General features: G+C 49.3%; 1 protein-coding gene across 41 annotated transcripts in view; it reads right to left on the bottom strand.

Moving 5' to 3' along the window:
• Positions 1-16,149, bottom strand: part of CBFA2T2 (CBFA2/RUNX1 partner transcriptional co-repressor 2) — a 57,526-nt gene that overhangs the window by 11,088 nt on the left and 30,289 nt on the right. For 39 of the 41 annotated variants that reach the window (XM_086852998.1, XM_086853035.1, XM_086853000.1 and 36 more), the window contains 2 exons: positions 4,158-4,301; positions 833-1,074 (listed from right to left, as the gene is read on the bottom strand). In XM_086852998.1, coding sequence (XP_086709124.1) covers positions 833-1,074; positions 4,158-4,301 — 386 coding nt within the window. Of the gene's footprint in view, positions 1-832; positions 1,075-4,157; positions 4,302-12,710; positions 12,974-16,149 lie in introns of those variants that run through there. The other 2 variants (XM_086852996.1, XM_086852997.1) reach the window with 2 other exon arrangements.

Genomic DNA, 16,149 nt, shown 5'->3' with positions numbered 1-16,149 from the left:
TTGCTGCCAACCTTGGAAGGAGAAATGCTCCAGGCTGCTGCAGTCTAGCTCCCTTCAGTGCCTCCTGAGCCTCAAAAGAAAATGTGCCAAGAAGCAGAGAGCATTGCAGGAGCCCCACGGGACCACAGCTGCCCAGGGCTCCAGGACCTCAGTCCAAGGTCACAGAATGGCCTGGGTTAGAAAGGACCTTAAAGCTCATTTCATTCCACCCCTGCCGTGGGCAGGGACACCTCCCACTATCCCAGACCCTGTCCAACCTGGCCTTGGACACAACCAGGGATCCAGGGCCAGCCACAGCTTCTCTGGGCACTCTGGGCCTCCCCACCCTCACAGGAAAGGATTTCTTCCTAATATGCAATCCAAACTACCTCTTTTTCAGTTTAAAGCCATTCTTGTCCTGTCACTCCATGCCTTCGCAAAGCATGTGGAGTATCATGTCTAATGCAGCATTTCTCCCAGTTAATCCATATAAATGCAAACACTGGATACAATTCTTCACCAAGACCTGTTCATTTGGGTTTGAAGGGTATTCTCATGGCAGAGAATGGGATGATCTTTAAGGCCCCAAATCAAACCATTCTGTGATTCCATGATTTATAGAAAAGCTTTGTCCAATTCCTTCCAGGTTTCCTTAAGTTTAGTTGCACACAAGCTCGTGCCTAAGCCACTGGACCAACAGCTTTTTGAAACACAGCAAAGGCAAGAAAAAGAAGTCATTGTGTTTCTCAGGAAACACAAACCCTAGAGTCTTGTTCAGCAATGATGTGAGCAGACAACATTGTGTGCCAGGACCTGGGAAAAGCCAGGCAGGCCGGGATGGAGCAGGACTTACCACGAGCGCCAGAACGAGGGTCCGGACCTTCTCCCCGATCTCCGGTGAAATGTCATTCCCAAACTGCTGCAGGGTGGTGAGGAAACGCTTCAGCTTGCTGAGCTGCCGGGCTCCACATGTGGCTGGGAGCTGCTGGTTGGTCAGTGAGGAGGAGGAGGATGAGGAAGGGCCGTTGCTGAACCTCTGGGGTGGGGACGGGGCCCCGTTCAGTGTCGGCGGGGAATGGTTTATTCCGTTGGGCACTGCAAAGGGGAGACAGAAGCGATGCTGAGCACCAGATGGGCACATCCCTGTGCTCTGCTGCTTAAGGGGATCCATCCTCCAGCCTGGAGACTGCTGCTGCTGCTGCTGAGGGGCAGCTCAGGTGGCTCCACCTCGCCCGAGGAGGGCTGACAGACCCTGCCCCTCCTTGGGGATTTACAGGGAGCTTTGCAAACACAGTTGTTTTTTCCAACCTGGTCCCATCTGCAATTTTGCCTCCTGTAAGTGGTGAGCATGTCGAAACAGACTGAAGGGCTGGAAGTTCGGGAACTCGGCAAGGGATTAGGATAAATTGTTGACATCCACACGCTGTGGTTGTGCAATGTTGAGCCCTGTCTGACGAGCAGCTGTGCACAGGGGCCCCAGCTCAGTGGAAACCCAGAATTTCAGAGTGAAAAGCACATCATTGGAAACAGTCACAGCTGATCCACTGGGTTTATCCTTAAAAACACAGCCCTGAATCCCTTATGGATTTAAGTGCTGACAAGGGGTCACAAGGTATAAAAACCATTTCAAGTGATGGTGTTCAGAGAAGCCCTGAAAGCACCTGGCAGAGCTGCCCCTTGGAGGAGCAGAAACTTGTGAGAAAAGATGCCAAAATTTCTGCTGCAGCTTCACGAGGATCATACCAAATCCTGGTGAACCCAGTGAGGGGTTTTTCAGAGAAGACAGGAGGTACTCGAACAGTTAAACCACTCTGTAGCATGCCAGAGTCAGAGGCTGGAAAAGCTCCACACACCTGGACCTTGGTGGTGAACACAGGAGGGAAACTTAACCAGAGTCAGTTAAGATGCAAGGAAAGATAAGGCTACAGAGACCATCAAAGGTGGTTCCTGCTAACCAAGGGGTGACAACCCTCACAGACAGATGATGAGATGAAGGTAAAGGCCGGCACTGAGAGGATGGAGGTACAAAGGCAATGTGAGCTCATGCCTTTTGTTATGGAACAAAGCAACCTGAAAATCTCCTGTTCACACTCCCAAAGCAGCAAAGCAACAGGGATGTCAGGATGTACCCACAGGTACAGCTCCACAGAGTACACCAGAGCCGTGTGAAAGGCGAGGCCTTTCTGGTAATTACTCATAAAGGCCTTTATTTCACTATGGAAGGGTTATAAGTAGGGTGGAGCTGCCAAGAGAGGCTCCTCTCAAACAGCAGAGGCTGTGCAGCTCCGTGCTCTCCGGCAGCCACAGCTGAGGCGCTTTCCCCCTTCTCTATTTCACTTCCTCTTATTCTTTCAGATGAAAGTCTGGGGAGAGCAACGGGCTCTATTTATACCTCAGGAGAAAGAGGGGCTGTGAGACACCCCTGGGGCTGGACCCTCGGGAGAGGCTGCCAAGGAGGGATGCTGGCAGACAGGGGGATGCCACGGAAGCGGCACGGGGCCGGGGCTGCCGTTAGACACGGCCCCGTGACCGAGCTCTGCCTTCCTGGGCTCACCCCTCCTGACCCTCTGCCAACGGCATCACCGCAGGGCAGCTGGCAGTTACTGATCCTGCACATCACCAGGAGCTGCTCCAGCACACACCACACAGCTGGGCTGGCACCTCCACTTCCAGGTGGAGAGCACAGCGAGGCAGTGTACCGAGACCAGTGGGACTGCTGGTTTGGGGACAGCAGGATCATAAAATTCCTGAGAAGAAAGTCCTCAGCTAAGGCTACTCTTAAATGCTGCCTTAGGTCCTACACAGTCAAAGGGTTTGCTGCTTCTCCAACCCTGTGTTAGTGATCCATGGGCAGGCATGGCTTTGTTCCAGCTGCACCACCTCACCTGCCCAAGCCATGGGCACTGACAGGGCAGGTCACACTCCCACTGAGTGACCAGGACCCTCTGGTGCAACTGAGAAATGAAAAAGCAAGAATGAACTTCACCACAGGTCGCATCTCTCATCTATCCTGGAAAGAGGCAATTAAGTCATCTGCAATCAGCAGATTCAGGCATCTTGGCCCTTAACAGCGTGCCAAGCATCCTCATTGGAAAAATTAATTTCTGTCACTTTGCTAATGGTCTTTTTCTGCCTGAGCAAAAGGAGAGCCATTAAAAACGCCTGAGCACATAAAGATGGGGACAATGCGTCTGGCGGGATAACCCAGTGATTAGTGCTGCTGCCAGCACCACGCAGCACATCACAGTGTGTCCTCCAGGAGGCTGGGCTGGAAATCTCTGAATCCCACTGCCAGCATGGAACTCTGAGATAGCCCAGACACCCTCATGGACAGCACAGCAACGCAGAACCAGCTAGGGAACACTCTGTGCAAGGAAAAGGGGTGAGGAGAGCATGGAAAATATGTACATGCCGTGTGTGGGGGTCAGATAACTCCATACCCAACAAAGTAAAGCAGCTTTGCTCCGGAACAATGCTTTTAAAAAGACATTAAATGGCTTAAATGTTGGCTAAAGAAGGAAAAAAAAGACCCTTTTTAGGCTGTGAGAAAAGGCTGAAGGTCCTTTCCATCCATGGAGTCACCTCTGAGAAACACTCAGCTAGAAGTGGGTGCAAGGCTGCACCACAACTGGGGAGGATCAGGACTGACTTTGGCTTAATAGGAAAGATTATAAAGAGAAGATGGAGAAAAGAGAATCTGGATGGACAGCAAGGAATTTTCAAGGCTGGGAAATTAAAAAAATGAAATACTTTCTAATCTCAGCTGCAGGAATGGTGCCTGCAAAGTGAGATACAGCAAAGTGGGAATTAACTCCTCCAAAAGATAAAGAGGAAAGCCCAGCTCTTGGCTTGCTTGAAGCTGCCCTGATAAAAGATTCAATTTTTTAAAGGAGTTTATGGTGGAAATCAACGCTGCACCTGCAAAGAGAAAGACTCAAGGCAGCACCAGGAGCAAGGCAGGAGCAGGCAGGGGGAAAAGGGGGATTACACACCCTATTTTATGTCCTGCATGCACTACAGAACTGCAGGAAAGCCCCGGTCCCCCCTCCCTCACAGGCAGGCAGCACCGTCTGCCATGCCCTGGCTGATGGCTGAGACACCCCAGTGAGTTCCATGAGGAGAGCCTTCCCTCCTGGCCAGAGCTGGTCCCAGGACAAGCAGCATCCCTGGGGTCTTACGTGCGGTCGGAGTGAAGGACACGGGCCGGGGGCCGCCGGGGTTGACGGGGGGCAGCGGCGGCATGTTGGGAGGAGAGGACCTGGACTGTATCTTCACTTCCACGGGCGATCCGGGCATCACTGGCACCCTCTTCTCACCAGCAACTGTACCAAGAAAAGGTGGTAAAGGCTTAGTGACAGTCACTGACACGCATTTCCCCGCCCAGCACGCCAGGAACAGTTGCAGGGGTGAAGATAAGAGCTGGGGGAAGTCACGCAAAGCTCCCACACTGCTCTGGAGGGGCCCGAGCTGGGGACAGGCACCCCCGGTCATGCCCGTGGTGTCTGGGCTCACCACCCCAGTCTCCTGACTCCATCTCCTCACCCTTCATATCCAAATATGCTGTTCAGGGTTTCTGTCAATTTGCTTTGCCCCTGTTTCAGATCTCTCTGAGATCCCCAATGTGCCCACACACACCTCACTGAGCCTTTCCAGAGGAATCACAACCTCTGGGAGCCACACAAATAATCTGGGCTAGGGCTGTGCCAGAAGTGACTGGAATGGGCCTGGGGCTGTAGAGATGAGCTGATATCAGCTACTCAGCCCCACTCCTAGTGCAGTGTCTGTTGTCTAATCTATCACCAGCTCAATCTGCAGCTTCCTTTCCATCCTTGAGGGATGTCCCAGCTCAGGGGAACAGCGTGACCACACTCCCAGCTCCAGGGGCTGGGATCAGCTTCACAAAACCAAAAAAGGAAGAAACATCCTAATGTAATTGAGGGATAGTTTGTTTTTTGGTTTTTTTGAGAGGGTGTTTTGGGGTATTTTTGGTTTTTAAAATGCAGACAACTCAGAAGACAAAGCCTAATGATCTCCAAAGTGCAGCTCCCGTGGGAGCCAGTCCTGTTCCAGGGGTGCTCTGTATTGCACTGCCAGCATCTCCAGTGTTCATGACCCCAAAGAAATCACCCATCTGAGATGCTGTCCCTGCTCTTCAAGCTGCCCCTCCCCTCAATCAATTAACTCACTAACGAGATGTGAGCAGCTTGTCCCACCCAGGAACGCGGCCGGGTCCCCAGCACGTCCAGCTGCACCCCAGCTCAGGCTGTGAGGGAAACTCAGCTTCCACTGTCCAGTGATGCAAGCTGGGCTTGGGACCATTATCATCTCATTTGTTATCCACAGTTCTTAGCAGTGTCTGTCAGCTGCAAGAAACTCAGCTTTTGAGCCTGGGCAAAGCAATTAAATGCTGCATTCCCATAGAGCGCTTAATAAGTGGCAAAACTCTGCACTGAAATACAACCCAAACCTGGTACTTCTCGACTCTCAACAACAAAAATGCTGCTTTCCAGAGCAGAGAAAACACAAACTGGCACCTGAGCCCTCGTGTTGCTGCCTGGGATCTGCTCTGTCAGCCCCAGCACCTGCTCTGCCACCGAGCTGCCTCATTTATTTTCCTTATGGCAAGTCATGGGGAATGCCAGCGAGGTAACAAATGAACTTCGTTATTCCCAGCATTTCTTTCTGCTGTTTGCAGGAAGGGGAAGCAGGGATGATACACACTAAAAATCCATGTTTTCCTGCCCTGTCAGTACAGGTGGAATAGCTTGGGTTGGAATGGCTACAAAACCACGTCCCAGAACATTTGTGTCTTCATTTATCTAAGCCTGCTTTCAAGAAAAGGAAAAATATTCTAGGTTTTACTTTCATGAAGTGGGGAAGATACTGAAGCCATGGAAACTACTATTAATTTTAACATATAATAACTACATTAATCCCATATTGCAAACTACTGTACATGTGATCCAGCTTCCACACAATTGAACCCTGATGTGCAGACTGTCCCTGTCACTCCCATGCACGAATATGATATTCAGATTAATAACCATGCATTGATATAGGAACATGACATCATTTATACATGTAGGTACCTATTCCAGCAGGTGAGTTTATCAGCAAGAACAGGGAAAACACCCTGACTTTCTCTCCTCTCTAAATAAATGCATCAAAACAGTGAGATTTTGTACACAAAGTGAGGTGTATTTCTACCACAAAAAGTCTGAGTTCCCTCACCCAGGCAAGCAAGGGACACATTGCTAAATGACCCAAATTTTTCTATCAAAACCTGTGCCTCTCCAGCACTTGGTGCCAGCTGCCTGATGGCCATGGAGGGACTGTCACCCACCTGCCTCCTCTTCTTCTCCCTCTTCCCATGAAACCCCCCTTCCCAGGTGTACATGGCCAACCTGATATTGCCATACTCTGGAGAGCATGAAATCCTTCAGTTTTCTCCTATTCCTTCCTAAAATGTTCCCAGGGCACATTAAGAAAGCAGAACTAATTTGGTTAATTTACAGGGAGGGAGATAAATTTCGCATAGAATTTATAACCCCAAAATAAAACCAGCTACTGTGTGAGACACCAAAACTGAAGCCCACAAGAAGCCAACACCTTCCTTTCCAAGCCCACTCCAACAGACAAGAAGCAAACAGGATTGTTAAATTTAAAAGCTTCCTGCTAATGACCTGGGGCATCTATAAATGCAGATAAAAACCATCTTTCTGAGGCTCTTCATTTTTAGCCTAAACATGTCCATTTAATGAGAATCAGCTGAGCAAACCAAGGGCTTGAGTCAGCCTTGAGTTGACCTGGGGCTAAAACTGAGCCAGTGAGCTGCTCCCTGGAGAAAGGCTGCCTTCCTGGTCTCATTCTTTCACTTCCACCACTCAGAAATATTTACTGGCTCAGAGCAGCTTTTCAGCACTGCCTCAGATGCACAGGGAGGATGCAGAGATGCTCCTCAAAACGTGTGCAAGTCACTCAGCTGTGTCATTCACCTAAAGAGTCAAATGCCATCATAGGTTTTGGATGATAATCTAACAAGAATAATTGATGTCAATGACTGAATGCTCCAAGCACCAGGTACCTGCCCAAACTGGAAACACTGCACTGTTTTCCTTCAAAAACTCCTCCTTCCAAACCTTACCTGGATTAGAAACACAAATGCTGTTGTTACTTCTCAAGCAGTGCCTGCAGGAGCAGGCCAGACATGTTTATGGCACAACACTTTGGCTGCCAAATGTCCAAACTTTGCAGTGACACGTGCTCAGCTCTGCACCAGGACCCGCTTAGGGTGACCTGGGAAAACAATGTGAACACCTGGGTGGGAGAGCTGCCTTCCCAGCCTCAGACACACTGGAATTTCCCATGGGAAGATGACTCAGAGAAAAGAAAACCTGAAGAGACCTTGTTTTAGTCTTGGCTCCATGCAAGAGCTCCCTCTCCTCCCAGCAGCAGCGGGTTGTGCAGGGCACGTTTGGCAGCGCCCAGTTCCAGATCTCAGCCTGGGCAGCTGCAGCCACAGACCTGTGCTCCTGCCCTAGATATTCCTGTGTCCCATTTAAGGAACCCAGGTGTGCAAGAGACCAGAAAGCCCCAGAGCTGTGACTACACCTGGAGCCCTCCCTCCCTCCCCGTGCGCTGCAAGGCCCCGGCTTCATCTGCCTCTGCTCTGGCTGTCGGTGTGCAGCAGATTTCCTTCGCTGCTCCAGTTCCCATCCTGGCGTAACAAATTAAAAAGGAACATATGTCAGCATTAAGTGCAGCTGATGGTTTTCCTTTCTGGAGAGGAGAAAGAGCAAAGTGAGACAACGGGACAAGACACCAAGAGAAAATCTAGGGTCTCAAGTGATCCTCAGAGAGGTCCCACTCCTGCCCTCGCAGCTCTCCAACACCACAGCACATTTCAGAGGGGCAGTTTCAACACCAACTCCAGACAGGTCTCATCCTATTTATTTTCTTTAAAGAAGTCTTCCACCTATGGTGTTTAGTACAAAGAGAGTGTTGCTGTGATGAGTAACCTCAGCATTTACTTGCACTGTAAACTGTATAAAGAAGCTTTATTAATCTCTTTATGCCTGTGGGCTTGGGAAAAGGCAGAAGAAAAAAAAAACAGCAACAAGTTAGGGAGTATCTCAAGTACATTGGAATTTAAATTAATCCTTAAATTCCTTTGGCAATTAGAGAATAAACTAAATGATGAAAAAGAAGTTAAAACTGTCCATGAGGAGAACTAGATGTCACCTTTCCCAAAAAAAGCAAGATAAGGAACTGGAGAAGAGTGACAGTGAAGCAGACAGACACAAACGGTCTCCTCTTCATCCTCTTCCCAAAGTTCAAAATAAAATTCAAGGCCATGGATTTGCTGAGTCCAAGGGAAGAGAGGGAGAGCCACTGCTACAGAGCAGAAAATGGAGCTGCTTTACATGAATTTACACTGGAGTGTCTGCACGGGCACAATTTAATCCAGTCACCTCCCTGAGTGGTATCTTCAAGCCATCCCTGCTGCATGGGTATGATTACCCTTGATTCCATGGCACAAGAGTTAAGGAGGAAGGATGAACCTGCCTGCCAAAGGATTTGGGAGCTCTCATTTGTAAATAAGCTGCAAAGAGTCAGAACTGTGTCTCACCAGCCCATGTGCCAGACTCAAGCTCTCCAGCTTTCTGTAGAAGTCAAACCATGAAATATCTTGGGAAAAATAAGAGAAAACCACATGAAACATGAAACAGCTGTGCAACACTGGCAGCTATGCCCAGGTAAGGCTTTGCTTTTCCCTTTGGCAGCTTGCAGGACAAGAGAACAGGCTCAAAATCAGACCTTGTCAAGGCTTTTACCACTAAGTGGTTACATTGCAAACCTGTAAATTAACAAAAGTATTTTTGAGTAAAAAGCTGTGTACAAGGGTTTTCCCAGTGGTCTGGTCTCATGAGGGAAAGCATGTAATGATTTCAGACAGAAAGAAGAGGTTTAATCAAAGCAGATGTCCTCAACGTTCATCTGGAACAGGAAGAATATATTCATAACCTAAAAAGCTTCTCCTCACCTCAAAAAGTTAAAAGCCCCAAATTCATGCCTGCCTCTTGAGAGCAAGGGACCGGAGAACTGTCCCAGTAACAACAGCCAAGGTCAGGTCCAGCGGGAGAAATTCTTTGGTCACACATGAGCCAAGTCTGAGCTTATTCCAGAGCCAGTGGACGAACAGACACCCTAAAGGTGATCCAGCCCATCCCAAAACATCCCTCAAAGCAAGGGAGATCAGCCACACCTCTCCTTCCACTAGCCCTGACACCTCGGGTGAGCACTCATCACATCGCCTGGGTTCCTTCCCCACCGTTTACACACGGATCAGAGTCCCTGGTTTTCGATAAAGCAACACCAAACTCGGCTAAATAGATAGAGAGCAAAGAGGGAAACGAAGGAGGGACAGACCTTTAACAGCCCCCTCTGACCCAAACTGCTCTGTAAGTCCACAAGCAGCTCCATGCCCCACGCTGGAGGGCAGGCCAGGAAAATGCCCGAGGCCAGGCATGGCAGCCCCGACGTCCCCAGCGAGGAGGACGCGCTGCAGTTGGCTCGTCACGGGGTCCCTGTTGATCGTCTGGATGCAGACGAGAGGCAGCATCAGTGTAACCTGACCTGATAATGTAAATAGGGTGAAATGAAATATGGTTCGCCACCTCCCCAGCTTTGGCGAATGTTTATTTTGAATAACATGCTTATCTGCTCCAACTGCTCACCATCTGTTTTCAGTCTCCACCAAGCTAATATTTTTCACATTTAGGAACTGAGAAATGGGAAGAATTACATTTAAATTTTATTAACATCTTTCCTCTGCTCCAAGGTTGCCTTTCCCTCCCCTTGATGGCTCTAAGCCATCTGTAGAGCACCTTTGCAGTTCTCCAAGGCATGCAGATGAGAGGTGATCGACATGCAAAGCAACAGCAACATTACTCAGGCTTCCAGAAGATGCCATTTACCGCTTCTCCACTGCTATTCCCTCCCTCACCTGCTTCCAGACAGCTTCCCCCAAGCTCAAACTCAAATCACTTCATCAAGGGAAAAGTAATATTTTATCTTGTTGCAGCATTGCTGCATCAAAAAGCAGCAAGAAGAAGGAAGACTTCAGGGAAGACTGAAGATAAGCATCAGGAACAAGGCAGCCAATACAGCAGCTTTCAGAAAAAAAGGATGGTTGGGTCTGTCCCAGTTTGGAGGAGAGTGAGACACTGGGAGGTCTGTAGCCAAGATGACTTCTCTCTACAAATATTGACATTTGTTTGCTTGTGGGGTGGTTTCTAGAGGTCTTTCTTTGCTTGAGTCAACAAAAGGCGATTTACAGCCAGCACTGGGGGACATGAGTGTGTGGCATAACCAGGTCACCAGCAAGGGCTGGTCACACGAGGTCCCTCTCCATCCTCCTCCCTCCACGCCATGGAGCTGGCCAAGATGCTACTACAGCATCAGTGGCAGTGGGTAACTCACACCACTGTACAGATATTTCCTCCACCCCATGTGATCAGCCTATTTTTACCCTGTTTAGCTGTGTTTTATGGCACATCCCGGCTCCTGAGCTGTAAGATGCTGTGGGAGTGGAGAGGACTCGGCCCCTCTCAGGAGAGCCTTGCATCACACAGGAGGGAGCTGCTGAGCCTGGGATAGGCATTTTATAAATCAAAAATAAACGCGTGTATCTCCATTGCCATCTAGTCCTCTCCCACACACAGCTGTTTCACTTTAAATCTCAATTCAATGTGAAACTCAGATAGAAGAACTTGAAAGAGCAAAGTATGTTATCGTTCGCAAGCAGTCCAGAAAGCAGTTAATAAGGGAAATAAGATTAATAATTTATTCCTGAAGGCAGACTGCAGATCTTTATCCATCCTGCCCTTCAGTGATTTTTATAAAATCCTATTAATGTGCCTGGCTCTCCGAACTCGGCGGTAGCACAGGTTGGATTTCGGAGCAGTTCCCAGCCAGACAAGGCGGCTGCAGCTCCAGCTCTGCCATGGCCATGTCAGAGCACAAACCTGCCTGCACGGCATTCCTGCCTCCTGAGCTCTGCTCTCCTCTGGGGCCACACTCAGGCCAAACCCTGGGTGTGGGATTCACCCCACAAACCATCACATCCAACACGGCCCAGAGCTGTTGTACATCAAGCCCCCAAATTCTGGTCATGTCACTTCTACAGGAACACAAACCATCCCCACTCTCCTGCTCTCCTTCCCATGAAGGAGGCAGGGAATAGTTACCCTGACAGCCATTTCCACCCAGGAGCTGTTGCTGCTGTAGCCACCACACCACATCACACCTTCCCACACTGCTAGCATCCCTATAAATGTTGGGGACCTCAAGTTCATCCCTTGATGTCCCTGGCAGCAGCTTTTGCTCATCACTGTCTCAAAGGGATGCTGTGAGCTCTGCCAGGGAGCCGGTGGTGCCCTGGGGCACAGAACCATCCTCATCCTCACCAGCTGATTGCTCTGCCCTCGTCACAGACAGCCACCCTGGAGGGAGGCATGCACTCCTGGAATATAGCCCAGGAGAATGCATTCCTGGAACCCAAGGCAGTTTTAGGATAGGAAGCACTTTGGGGACTGAGGGGAGTGATGTGGCCTCCCCAAACCACCCCTTTGGCTGGGTTATAACCTGGGACAGGGCACTCGTTCAGCGAAGCCAGAGTTGCTCATTAATTCATTTCCTTAGTTACTGCTAAGTATTTTGGTAATTTTTCATTAATTCCTTCTTCCATTTAACATTACAGAATCAAGACTAGTTTTTTTTTTTTTTAAATCACCCACTCCTGTAACAATATTAAGAAATATTTCCTCCTCCACATTATTTACTCCTTGGGCTAAAGCGCTCAAGAATGAAAAATGAAAGCAGTTACAGATATCAAACAGGCAATTATCACAATCATGGCAAAAAAATTAGTTCTTAAAAGTCTAAGCCTGCTGCACTGCTCTCCAAAGCCTCTGACTTTGAGCAGAACAACGGTGGCGGGAGCAAAGTTTCCAGATGGGAACATCTGTGTCTCATTTGCCGCAGGGAAGAAAACACCAGGAAGATTAACGGCTCCTGGGGCTGGTGGAGCCCAGACACAACACGTACAGAAGGGATACCATGGAGAAAGGCTTGGAGCAACAGCCTGCTAGCAAAGATTGGGCTTTTTTATTTAATGATTATTTTGCAGTGCTTTTGCCCGTGGGGAAATGAGGTGTTGGGGCAAAAGAGAGTTTGGGTTTTACTTGTAAATGCTGTGCAGAGTGGAAGCAAGAGTTGAGTTAATTATGCTTGTATTAAAAAAAAAAAAATTAAATAAAAGCAGCACTTTTACCATCTCAGCTCCTTTCTAGATAGAAAGAATTATTTTAAGAGTTGGCTTTAAGGGTCCCAAAAGGTCTGAAATTGCTCCCTGCCCAGACCATCAAGGCTATGGATTCGCCCCTCTGGGGTCCAGTGAACACCAGGTTTACACCAGAGAGTAAGAAGTGATCCAACAAGTGGGAAACTCACGGTTGAATGACCAAGTCTCCCCTGGCAAAAGCCTGTTCCCCTTAGGAGCATTCCTTAAATTCTGCCACAGTTTAGGGACCACATTTCCGAAGGTGGGCAGGCGTATAAGCCACAGGTTATACAGAACAACTCAACACTGTAATTTTGAGAGTGCAAATCTGTTTTTCATTCTGCTTAGGCTAAACACCATGGAGTAAATAAAGCTGGAACTTTTGTACCTGTAAAATTCTGGGAGGTCCAAAAGAGGGGAAACACAGTGAAACAAGCTCTAAGTTCAGAAAGCATTTTCCACCTTAACAGAGTCTTCGAGACAGCCTTTAGGACATGATTTTATCTAGCCCTCATAAATCCTTTTAAAACATGGATTGCTGGCTATTTAACAAGCAGCTCCACCCTTCTCCTGCTCTCCAGATGAAACACATTCGCACTGGGCTCCATTTTGTTCCCTCCTTCTCCAACCCAGCAGTACCAGCAAAGCAGCAGAGCCTGGGGAACCGTGGTTAATTGGCATCCTCTAATTACTAATTAGCTCCAAGGGGCTCTCTGCAGCTCCAAACAGTCAATAAGAATGCATCCACCGATTTAAACAGGCTTGGGAAAAGCAGAGCTGCTGGAGCAGGCTCCTAGGAGTGACCCAAGGAACTGCACAGGGAACCCACAGCTCCCCATGGAGGATCCAGCACGGATCCACCACCAGTGCTGGGCTTCTCAGGAAGGACTCTGGAGAAGCCTCAGGGAGGGTTACAGGGTTCTCTCATCCAGGGGGAGCATTCCCAGGGGGTTCTGGCTGCTCTGCAGCTTCTGCTGTACAAGAACCTCTCACACAGATGCTGCAACCAGAGGTGTCTGAGCAGCGTTTGTGGTTTAAACATCCATCATAAGAGATTTAAGCCACAAATTCATCCCACCACCACTCCACAAACTCCATTTAGGACTCTGAGCCTTCTCCCTGCCTGTCTTTACCCTTTACCAGAAGAGCTGAGGAAAGGGCAATGTGCACAGAGCAGATCCCAGCAGGAGCCGACAGCTGCCGGCACAGCACACGCAGCGAGGCCACAGCTCCCACTCTGCAGCCCTGCCCTTCTCCCTGCTGAGCTGCTCCAGGAAATCCAGGTGAGCACTGCAGGTCTGGCATTCCCATGGCTTCCCCAGGAGAAACCCCTTCCCAGGGGAATCCTGCAGCTTCTGCACTGTGAGTCTGGTTCACCCCAAAAGTGACGGTCACCAGGTCAGCGAGCCTCCCTTTCCACTGCCTTGTGTTTTATATCCCAGCTCTCAGTTTCAGTAGGAAGAGTTGTGGAAAAGGAGGACGTTTTCTAGCCAATCCCATAAGAAATTTAGGAGGTGCTGAGATGGATGCTGTTTCTGGGTCAGGACAGTGAGCCCCTTTGCTGAAGGCTCCCACCAGCAGTCGCTGCTGTGCTCACTGTGGGATGAATCCCTGCCTCTCCAAGGACAATCATTTTGGCTCTGAGAAAAGCTGCCCATCGAGCAGAGGCCACTGCACTGCCTGGCTGATTTTTAAACCCAAGCAGCTGAGGGTGGTGTGATACCCCCCTTATCATAGTGCCAGCTGAGCTCAGATCCCAATCCCACAGCTCCTGGCACTTCACATCCTGCCCACCCCTGTGCCTCTGCTCCTGTTTAGCTGCTGGGAATGAGTTTGGCCACACTCAGGACAAGCTCCTACAGAAACGTGCATGGTCTGTACAAAAGCTCCCACAGATTGTTAGGAGGGCAGCAAGGTTCACTCCAACTTTTGTCATCAGAGAACCCAGAAATCCTTCAGCCACAGCAGTTCCTTTGGGAGAGACAGCCTTGTCTGTGCAGATGTGTCCTTACCCCAGGCATCCCTGAGATCGGATTGGACTTCCACAGTGATCCTGCCTCACCGAGTACAACAAACACAGGCATTGTCCATGACCTGGACAGGTCCCCATCCCACACTGACACACCCCAGGGGTCTGCACAGCAGGGCAGACACAGCCTGGAGCACCTCGGAAGTTCAAGCAACGCAAGGGAAAAGGGGAACAGCCTGAAAAATCATTAAATCTTTCAAAAGAAAAGGATGAGTTCAAACCCACCTTAAAATCACCCAGTGACTGAAGATTTGGGAGCTTTAAAGCTGCTTACTAAAGACACACAGGAGGAGTTTAAAGTCAAGCTTGAAAACCATTGAAGAAGACATCCCTTTTGCTGACCTCCATGTTCCAAACTCTGCTGCTTGATGGTTTGGTCCCAAACACTTTAAATCAACCTTAAAATCAGCACTGACCTCAGGAGAACCAGCAGTGAGCAAATCTGGATTTCTTAGAGCATCACGAATATCACTGAGCACACAGGGACCTGGGCTAATGAGAGCAGGAGCAGCAGGTCTGGGGTTTAAGGGTAGGGGTATCCAGTGAGTAGGGAGTACTCCAAATGAGTAAAACACAAACTGGGATAAAAAAGTCTCTGCATACCAGGCAGACACAAAGCAGCAGTGCCAGCAGCTCAAGCACCACTACCAATAACTGTAAATAACAGCAATTAAAAAAAGCAAGGTCACTTCTGAAAGAAGTGAGATCTCAAGGCAGAAAACCACATTTAATCCATAACAACCAACGTGACCGCAGAGAGGCACAAATAATACCAAGGACACCCAAAGCTATTACAAAACCCTATATTAAACTAGAAAATAAACAACAAAACTAACAATAAACTTGTTTGTTAAGCACAGACCAGGTAGAAATCCTGACCATCTGGAGAAGGAAGCAGTCCAGAATAGTCATAGTCAGAGGGGCCAGTTCAGATGAAAACAATGGTCATTTTAGCAAAAACAAAACAGAAACCAAATCCAGTGCAAAACAAACCACTAACCAAGTTCTACCACAAAATGAAGCAATCAAGGAAGGATACAGAAAAACATCCCCCTTGGGTCCCTGAAGTCATACCATTTCCAAATATAAAGCAGAGTCCAACACAGTCTCCCTTCTCCAGATGGAGGCTGAAGAGCAGGAGCTCGCCACTGCCAGCCAGCTCCAGGGCTAAAGCTCCACCAGACTTTTATCCAAAACTGGGCGAGTTGTCCAAGAAATCAAGGAGGAACTTGGGAAAGATTTGGGAAATCTCTTTCATCTTCATTATTTACAACTTCCTGCAAGTGCCAGAGGGGACTCCATCCCTCTGCCAGCGCCTGCAGGGAAGGGTCAGAGCAGGGAGCAGACTCTGCTCTGTGGGACAAGAGGAACAGGCAGGAGCTGATGCCCAGGAAGTTCCACCTGAACATCAAACACTTCTTCACTGTGTGGGATTACTCAGGGAGGGCAAATACCTCCCTCACTGGAGGTATTCCAGAAGTGTCTGGACACAACCCTGTGCCACGTGCTCTGGGATGACCCAGCTGGAGCAGGGATGTGGGACCAGAGGCCCCACTGTGGTCCCTTCCAACCGGACCCACCCTGAGACTGTGTGACCAGGAGTGTCCCTTGCCCCAGAGCCAGGGTGGCTTTCCCAGGCAGCCCTGGCACGGTGCTGGCAGTGCTGCCCATGCCAACACCCCTCTCACTGCCCTGCTGATATTGCTGAGGTAGCCAAGCCTCACTAATGAGTCCCCAGCTCCCCGGCTCTGTGGAGAGCTCACTTCATTCACTTGGGCGCTAAGTGCATTCAGTGCTG

The sequence above is a fragment of the Cyanistes caeruleus genome, chromosome 16 (assembly GCF_971803275.1).
Source record: "Cyanistes caeruleus chromosome 16, bCyaCae1.hap1.1, whole genome shotgun sequence".
NCBI lineage: Eukaryota > Metazoa > Chordata > Aves > Passeriformes > Paridae > Cyanistes > Cyanistes caeruleus.
The sequence above is the reverse complement of the archived record's forward strand: the minus strand, read 5'-3'. Positions and strand labels throughout refer to the sequence as shown.